At 46.2% G+C, this 9,430-nt stretch overlaps 1 protein-coding gene across 3 annotated transcripts; it reads right to left on the bottom strand.

Annotated features, from left to right (window-relative positions):
* Nucleotides 1-1,202: 1,202 nt before the first annotated feature.
* Nucleotides 1,203-8,853, bottom strand: LOC119018183 (alpha-2Db adrenergic receptor-like). Of its 3 annotated transcripts, XM_037095667.1 has the most exons (4): nucleotides 8,271-8,853; nucleotides 7,902-7,977; nucleotides 7,162-7,560; nucleotides 1,203-2,490 (listed from the first exon to the last, which is right to left on the bottom strand). In XM_037095667.1, exons 3-4 carry the CDS (start codon nucleotides 7,486-7,488, stop codon nucleotides 1,348-1,350), a joined length of 1,470 nt encoding a protein of 489 aa, XP_036951562.1. In that variant the 5' UTR covers nucleotides 7,489-7,560; nucleotides 7,902-7,977; nucleotides 8,271-8,853; the 3' UTR covers nucleotides 1,203-1,347. The 3 variants fall into 3 exon arrangements, with proteins under 3 accessions (XP_036951562.1, XP_036951561.1, XP_036951563.1); XM_037095666.1 differs by having other exon boundaries at nucleotides 7,902-8,853; XM_037095668.1 differs by lacking the exon at nucleotides 7,902-7,977.
* Nucleotides 8,854-9,430: the final 577 nt, after the last annotated feature.

Genomic DNA, 9,430 nt, shown 5'->3' with positions numbered 1-9,430 from the left:
TGTGGCTCCTGAACGAGACGCAGCTACGATGTTTTCTGAACGATAAAATAAAAGACAGCATCAGTATCTGTTTCTCATTTATTCTGCCGTTAGCTGCTCCTCAGTTTGTACTCACACAAATGATTCACTCTTAAACTGCAGTCAGAGAAAATCCTCCACGTGTTCTCTGGCCTTATTATGATTTCGGTCGAGGTGTTTAATTACACAACATTAAAGTTGCGGTCAAACTCTGCGTTGCATGGCAACAGGAATGATGTAACAACGCTCGTGGCCTTGGACGTGTCGCTCCTCCTGCCACCGCCGACACTCGTATCTGTGGTTTGTGTTTTGTAAGATAAAAGCGTCTCTCCTGATTTTCCTCCTCGGTCATGTCAGGGGTTTTTTTTTTTGTACAATCTGCATAAATCGGTAACGACTGATGTGTCCGGGGCGAGGGATCAGCGCTCTGTCCAGTCAGGTTGGAGTGTTTTCTAGAGACAATAAAGACGCTGAACGACTCGGCCTGCAGAGGACGGTCCAGTCGCTCCACGCTGGGCTTCGGAGGATAATCATCTATTGTTGTTTGAGCCTGAGGTTGATTATATTCATTCAGAGGCTCGGCTGTAGTTCCCTCTCTCCTCTCTCCTCTCCCTCTGCCTTTCTTTCTCTTTTGTTCTCTCTCTCTGTACAGCAGCTCGGCCCATCTGCTAGCTGCACATGAATTTTTAATGGCTCTGCCCCTGAGCCGTGCCGTGTCAACACAACATCGCTGCCGTGTGAAAAACTGCAGAAACTTCCATTCAGCTTCCTGTTCTTTCACATCTACGAGAAGTTAATGTTAAAACTTTGAAGTGCTGCTGGTGTGTAATTACTCCGAGGCTGCAGGGATTCATTGAGAAATCGGTGTATATTTTTCAGAAAGGAGTCGTTTTTTCTCAGATTGTTATTAACCGGCTGTCGTGTGGATGTTTGCAGAGGGAGCCTGTTTGCTCGTCTCGTGCAGAGACGTCTCGGAGCTCCGCGGGGACGACAGTTCGCAGCCCAGCGGCCATTTTCCTCTAATTAACATTCAAGTACGGGGCAAACCTGAGCTGTAAAGTTGGGCTGTGATCAATCTGCTGTCCCAGAGTCATCGTCACCTTCCTCTGGCTGATTTGGAATAAAAGGTGGTTATTTAATAAATCAGTGGTGAATAATAAATCAATACTCCGGCTGTATGACAAGCCCTTTAATGTCGGTTTGACAGCACAGTGGAAAACAGGACACACACTTGTGTTTGCCTCTGTGTGTGTGTGTGTGTGTGTGTGTGTGTGTGTGTGTGTGAGCAGAGAGCAGTAACACACAGACACACACTCATACATTCACATCTTATGTTCGTTTGTGAGTTTCAAATAAAATCTTCTTGAAGGCCCTCCTGAAGTCTCGGTTGAAGACGGTGTATATGATGGGGTTCAGGCAGCTGTTGCAGTATCCGATCCAGAAGAACAGGTTGAAGAGAGAGTCGGGGATCGTGCAGTTCTCTCTGCAGACGGCGTGCAGACTGTAAGTGAAGAAGAACGGGAACCAGCAGAGGACGAAAACGCCCATGACCACGGCCAGGACGAACGTGAAGCGCTTCTCCCTCATTTGCGCCACTTTGTTTTTGGACAGAGACATCTGCCTGCTGCGGAGCGGCACCGGAGACGGGAGGAGTAAGTGGTGGGAGCACTGGTCGGATGACGCCCAGGATATGGAGGCGCAGGAAGGAGGAGGAGGCTTCAACCTGTTTCCCTCCCCGTCCTTGCCCTCCTCTGTTTTCACACCTCCAACGGCTCTCCTGGAGAAACGAAGAGCCGCCGAAAACGAGGAGGACGTTTTCACGTCCGGTTCGCAGCTCTTCTCCTCCAAGTCGATATCGTCCAGCTCTCCCCTCCTGATGCCGCTGCTGTTGCTGTCTATGTTGGAGGAGCTGTGTCGGACCGCCGGCCGCGGGCTGTCCAGCTCGTACTGCGATTCACAGCAGCCGGCTCCCTTTATTTGGCAAGTCCTGGCGGCTCCCACGAAGCAGGTCTCAGACTGCGACGGCTGACGCTCCATCACGTTCTTCGCCACGAACACAGTGGAGGCTCGCTGCTTTGCCACACGGTAGATCTTACAGTAAACTAGTATCATGATGACTCCCGGGGCGAAGAAGGACACGAGGCAGGAGGACAGGATGTACCACGTCTGGTTATTGATGAGACACTCCTGCCTCCGGGTGTCGCTCTCCTCCTCCGTCCCAAAATCCTCCTCCTTCTGCTTCATGAGGAGCGGCGGGGAGGAGATGACGATAGAAATGAGCCACACGATGCTGATCATCACTTTAATCCGTTTCGGCGTCCGTTTGCGGTTGTAGCTGACGGCTTTGGTGACGGACCAGTAGCGGTCGAGGCTGATGGCGCAGAGGTGGACGATGGAGGAAGTGCAGAAGAGGACGTCCAGAGCCAGGTAGAAGGAGCACCAGGTGGAACCAAAGTACCAGTAGCCCATGACCTGGAGAGAGGAAACCAATTAAGATGTGTTAATGATTCATTAAGCACCAGTAATGACCTGCGGAGGGAAAGAAAAGGTGTTATATTCTCTGGTCAGGGAGGCTTCGAGTCCGGAGCCTAAAGGACTATTTCACCTTAAAATAGAAACTCCTTCAATACCTCATTACAGCCGAGTTGGCTGAAAATACATTGAGTTTGTTGCAGAAGTTCTCGGTGAGTTCGTCCCCTGTGGTTTCACATCAACGCTCTCGTAAATGATCTGAGCCGACAACCTTTTCACGGCTGTAATATACTAAAATATCCATCATGTTCCTCCGCAGTGAGCTCTGCTGGCAACACGTCCGAGAGAGTCCAACATTTTCCCCTTCATCACCTGAATTTTCCTCACTGGCAGGTGATGAAGGCGTAAATATTGGACTCTGAGCTGCGGAGCAGTTGCTCGGCTACGAAACAACAGATATTCTGCTGCAGTGGTTTTTCTGGCGAGCTTCGGTCTCAGTTTATGTGAAATGAGGAGCAGCTGAAGATCTGAGGAAGGCTGAGAGGAACAACTGGCAGCTTTTGTTCCCTGAAGGGCTCATTTAGGAAACGCTTCTGTGTGTAAACGCACATGTTCACCATCATTTTAGCTGATTGTCCACATGGATCCTGTAAACGCACTTTTTGAAACCTGGTCTCAGGGTGGAAAAAGTCTAAAACGTTCTCGTGTGGGCAGCGAATCCACATACTTTGTGTATCGATGATTTATACCATTTCTCCTTCTACTGTCTGTTTGTGTACAGCGCTCAAGCTTTATGCCATGCGCCGTCTTTTCTTCTCCATTTTTGGTGAATTTCAAGCGCCACCTATAGGCTGGAATATGAACTACAGCATGTTGAGTCGCTTACAGTGGATCCATTTGGACGCAGATATTCTTGAGACGATGCCGAGGAAGACGGGGGGGAAAAGATACAAATGCAGATTCAGATGTCTGTCCTCTGCTGTCTTTTTGTCTGTTTCTGCATGTTTTCTGAAATCTTACAGATAAAGACCAACAGAGCAGTTCCTCCAGTGGCCACGGGGGGCAGTGTACAGCAGAAAGCTTTAAAGAGGAAGAAGCTTTAAAATGGCTGAACTTTCTGGGGAGAAGTTATTTTAAACATCTGTGTGAGGAGACTGGACGGTGGTGAAGGAAAACTGAGGTCTGAGCAGAGACTGAGCGGCGCCCTCTAGTGGTTCTATTTTTTAACATCTATGCCAACATGCGAGATGCATGGAAGGATGTGAGCCGTGACGGTTATATCATGTAAGACAGATGCATCTATTTTTGTATTTAAAGAGAATAGAAGTTAGCCTCAAGAAGTCCAAGAGCAGGGCTTTAGGATTCACTTTTTACTGTCACACTAAATTGCATTTGCATGTTTCCAAACTGGGTTTCAGTGGCACCAGTTCTTCAACTCACGTATCTTTAAAGAGGTGTACTGTTGCTACTGGACTCTCATAGCATCGTGAATGAACACGTTACTGAAGTCAAATACAGACTTCACAGGAAACTTCACAAACAAGTCCAGAGAAGTCTCACAGGAGACTCTGTTTGGATCTGCAGGAGGTGACGTGGGCTATCTGAGACCCAGAGTCCATTTTTCAGTGGTGCTGTTTAATCAGCATCTTGATCCGCCACACCTGCCAGGTGGATGGATCCTCATGGCGAAGGAGAAAGAAGAGCTCACCGAAACAGATTTCGACTCAGTTTCTAAAAGCAGCGTACATCTTTTCCTTTGACTCGAAGTGTTTTTGCTGAGTGAACTGCAGACGCTGTTTCCATCTTGGCAAACCGTTGGATGTTATTTCTTGTTCCTCACTGGCTGATGGATATAAATGCAGATACAGATGAATCCTTGATAATCTAATATCTGCTGATATATTGAGCCTGATGATTTATCTGTCGAGCTCTTATCATAAATTCAACATCTTTGACAGTCTCATCACTGCAGGCTCAGGTGCTTTAAAAAAAGAGCCTGTGAACTCTCGTTTAGCAGATTAGCATGCAAATATAATTAGGAATAAAGTGAAAGTTGAACTGACGGGAATATGAGTCCAAATCTATGTTAAGTTTTGACCTGAGGATGGTGCTTTAAATATAAAAGTCAGAGGATCATCAGGGTCGTTAGGATTCGTCCTGAAGGGAACATGAATTTTACTCAAAACCAGGAAACGTCCACTTCATTGTTGTGCTTTAGGAAAAGTCAATGGTTTCCAAAATCAGTTGTCCTGACTCACTTTCTCTTCAGTTCATTGGAGCAGTTCATAATGACTCCCCTCATTTCAATGAAACAACAGTCCATCCTCTGTAAACCAGAGGAAACACAGACTCGGATCACAGTCAGATCAACTAAGACGGATGTTGAGTAAACCAGACAGAAGGACCAGGATGACCCGAAGTACCAGACTGGCTGTGTTCTGAACAAGAAATCTATAAAGAGAAAAGTTGACCTGCAGAGAGGAAGAGCAGCCCCAGTGAACCCGAAGCATCAGCCCATCCGGGGAAAAACAATTAAAAAAACAGACACAACAGGTGATGAGAGACAGAAGAAGCTCTGGGGAGGTTTCAGGTATCAGTGGCTGATGAAAAGCAGAGACGAGCGGTGCAGAGAGGAAACAGCAGCTACGTATCAGACCGACACCTTCCAGCTCCGACAACCTCTGATTAAACTGTCCAGAACTCTTCAGTAAACAGGTCCGCCGGGCTCTCAAGGGGGAAACTCTGAGGTTTTAACAGGAAAATGTTCAACTCTCACGGGGAAACCGAAGCTGTGAGTTGTTGCAGATATTGATTAAGAAGATCGAAGCATTAACTGAGTGAATTTTTATTTAACCATCACCACCAAAAACTAATCTGAGCCATCAGGTTGTTATCTGTGTTCAAATGTTTTCTAATCTGTTCTAAACTGTCTTGAGAATGACAGGTTTTGTTTGTTTGTTTTTTTATTTTGAGTTTGTTGATTTCCTGTTTTATTTTGTAGGGATATCTTTTTGTGTCTTGTTGTCACTTTCTACTTCCTGCTCACTGTTCTGTTTCCCTCCGGTGTTCCTGCGCTCGTCTCTGGCCTGATTTCCTCCTTGCTTGTATTAAAGCTTGTGTTGTTCCTTCACTCTTTGTTGGATCATCTGTTTTCATCCTCCTGTCAGTCATGTGTTCCTGATCTGTTCCCTGCGGTTTTTTGGTCTGTCTTACTAGTTTCTGTATTGTCTGTGTCCAACAGGTCATTTTGTGTGAATTACAAATTCCATCACCTGCTGCAGAAAGTTTTGTCACCGGTGGATTTCATCAGTCCTAAACCACAGTTTCTACTTGCTGTCAAACAAACTCAAACACCAGAAGCATCAGTTCTGATCTCAGATGTCACCAGACATAGTAAACCAGTTTTAACAAGTGTTGTCTGTTGTTCAGATAAGATGCACAGATTCAGGTTGCATGTGAATACCAGCTTTGTTCAGACTGCAGGCAAACTCACATCAGATCTTTAAAACAGACTAGCTCACTTTTATTTGCAAGTGATTGGATCAGATTTGTCCAAACAACACTGATCAGTCACTACGTACGCTGATGACATCGCTCTCTAACATGGAAAATTGAGAAATGGAGATCAGTCTACATCATCTCGGCCTGTCCAGTCGCCTGACAGACCGTACGATGTACGATCAATAATACCATTATGTAGGATAATTATATATTATATATATATTAGGGGTAGATCTCAGGCATGACCTCTTCAGCCAATCACGTTTGGTGTCGGCTGTGATGGTGAACGTGATTCGTTAGCACAGCTGTCCAGCTAAAGTATGGTGCAAGTTGTTTTGTATGAACTTGTGAGGACAGATTTCATTTTTCTGTCCTCATGGTTATGACTTGTGTACGATAATGTTCCCCAAAATGCAAAAATTTGACTAGTTTAGTCCAGCGAGGTGTTACACTTCAAAAGTATTACAGTCCTTTTCTTTACAACAAGCATGAAACTATCACTGCCAATATTCTGATGTCTCAGTAGCTAACTAGCTAGCCAGCTAACATAACATTAGATTAACGTTAGATACTTATTTTGACCAATTGCAATGTTACTTTCTCCTCTTGATGACAAGTGATGCCCAAGAAAGTCCAGCAGTGAGGCTGCTGCAGGTGGTTCAACTCCTCTAACATCAGTACAGACTGGCAGGTGGGAGCGAGGGTTGCTAACGTTAGCAATAAAGCACCTCGGGTGAAGTAAAGTTGTTAATGGATTGAGGACATCCAAGATTTTCTATCTCCACCAGATAAATGACGTACGGCACTGTGATAAACCGGAGCTGCCGCAGTAACAGAAGCGGAATCACCACAGCTGAAAACAAGATATTAGAAATGTCTGATCGCGTCCACTGACGGCTACTGATGACGTTTTGATGTTTTAGGGTTGAAGGGTCGTCACATTTCACAGGAGGAGATTTCAACTACTACCGTTGTAATTCTCATCTGAGGGACGAGGAGTAAAACTTGCAGATGGGATTGAGCCTTGATGTGTCTGTAGAAATCGGATCTGAAACATTTCAAACCACCTACAAATATTGACAGATGTGTTGTTTTTGGTTCCGATGGAAGATTTGGTCTGACAGTCTGAACAAAGTCTTACTGAAGCGTCTGAAAACACGGCGCCCTCACCTCATTAGCCAAGGAGAACGGGATGACCAACGTCGCCACCAGAATGTCTGCAGAAGCCAGAGACACCAGGAAGAGGTTCTGAGGCGCCCTCAGGGCTCGGCTGGTGAACACCGCCACCACCACCAGCACGTTACCCACCACGGTCCCCAGGATGATGACCGTGACCACCAGCACGATGAACACCGACGCCACCTGTGAGTGAGGAGGTAGAGGAGGAGACCTCGGCGAGGAAGAGGACGTCTGGTTGACGTTCTCCAAAGAAGAGTTTGGTGGCAGCGTGGTCGGCATTGTGGCCATTACGGACGTGAATACATCCGATAAATCCATCCTGGTTAAATCACTGACGTTACGGTCCCCATTATTCTCTCCACCTCCAGTGCTTCACTGCAGACAGAGTGTCTTCAGGGCAGCCGGTGAGAAAATAACACAAAGTACAAGGATGAGAAAAAAGCCAGAGAAAGAATCTGCCAAAACATGCAAAGCTGCTTCTTTGGTTGCAGAAGAAACTGTCCGGTAATACCCTCGTCAGCTTCAGAATATATCTGATTTCTAAAATAACTATCTGTGTGTGTGTGTGTGTGTCTCAAATCAACACAGCACCACAGCTATGGTCAATATTTCATCATATTGTGCTCAGAGACACGCTGCTTCATCTCAGTGCCGCAACACATCAGCAACTGAGAGAAGGATTTGCATGTTTTAAGTTTTTAAGGATTAAAAAAAAAAGAAAAAAGTCATACCTGGTAAAATATCCAGTCACAAGCACATCTGAGCCCAGAGGTTGACATCCTGCTTTAAACCTACAAGACTGGCCTACTTATTTCCAGTGAGATGCAAAAGAAAAAATAATAAAGAAGCATATAGCTACATGCTCTAGTGGGAGCAAGGACACAAACCCTATTTGTAATGCATGGTACCCTCATACTGCTGCACGCCGGAGAAAAGATCAGTGAGGCAGAAAAAAGGACCGAAAAAGTAGAGAAGAAATGAAGGAAACATGAGTGAATGGGAAGAAGAAGAAGAAGAAGAAGAAGAGGAGGAGGAGGAGGAGATGGAAAAACCCCCCCACAAATAAACGAGGTAAGAAAAAGAAAAGCAGAGGTCCTCACTTTCATGCGAGTCGTCGGCGTGCTGAGTGACACTGCTGCTGCCGCTGTTCTGTGATTCTCTACCGCTGGAAGAGAGGAGGAGGAGGAGGAGGAGGAGGAGGAGGAGGAGAGAGACTAACAGAGAGGAGAGATGAAAGAAAAAGAGTAGGAGACGCGTGGAGTCGAGATGGAGCTGGAGATGAAGAGAGGAAGACAAATATGGAGTGGGAGAAGAGGAGGATAGAAAAGGTCAGGATTTTAGAGAGGTAGAGGTGGATGAAGGAGGAGAGGAGGGCACTGTGAGAAAGAGTGGGAGGAAGAGAGAGGAGAAGAGGGGGGAGAGAGGGATGAGGAGATGAGAGAGGAAAGGAAAGAAAAGGACTGAGGAAAGAGATGTGAAATGAGGGAGGAGAGGAAGAGAAAGGAAAGAGTGGAGGGACGGTGATGAGGAGAGGACGAGTTGAAGAACGAGGTGATAATGAATAAGAGAGGAGGGCAATACGAGAGAGAGAGGGAGGGAGAGAAGAGTGGAGGGAAGGAGGTGAAGATGGAGGATGGAGGAGATATTTGGAAATGAGGAGAGAGGATCAATGAAAATGAGAGATGAAAGGAGAGAAAGAGAGAGTGGGAGGAAAAGAAAAGGATGACAGAGGACAAAAAAGAGAGGAGATATGCTGGGTGAGGGAAGGAAAAAGAGGAGTGGGTGAGAGAGAGACAGAGGAAACAAGGGCAGAGGAGAGATATACAGGGATGAGGAGAGAAGGAATGAAAAAGGAAGAAAGCGAGACAGGAGAATGAAAAGAGAAGAAGAAGAGATAGGAGAGGTGAGAGGAGAGGAAACAAGGGCAGAGGAGAGGGAAGGAGGAGAGAAGAAAAAGGCGACTTGATGGGAAAAAGACAAGAGACAAAAGAGGAAAGTAGGAAAGAAGATGAAGGGAGAGAAAACAGAGAGATGGGAAATGAAAAAGGAGAGGGAGGCAGGAGAGGAGGGGGATTAAAAGCTGTTAAAGGAGAGAATATTTATCTGGACACACACATTAACTTCTGAGTGGTTGTCATCTGATGAGTGGAGAGAGAGAGAGAGGAACCTTTTATCCAATCAGCTGTTGATGCTCTTAATTTAGCCGCCTGGCGCTCAGCGGTGACATGTAGGCAGATCCACCACAATCTGCCTGCAGTGT

Source organism: Acanthopagrus latus, chromosome 4 (genome assembly GCF_904848185.1).
Source record: "Acanthopagrus latus isolate v.2019 chromosome 4, fAcaLat1.1, whole genome shotgun sequence".
In the NCBI taxonomy this organism is placed as follows: Eukaryota; Metazoa; Chordata; class Actinopteri; order Spariformes; family Sparidae; genus Acanthopagrus; species Acanthopagrus latus.
This window is presented reverse-complemented; position numbering and strand designations above follow the sequence as displayed.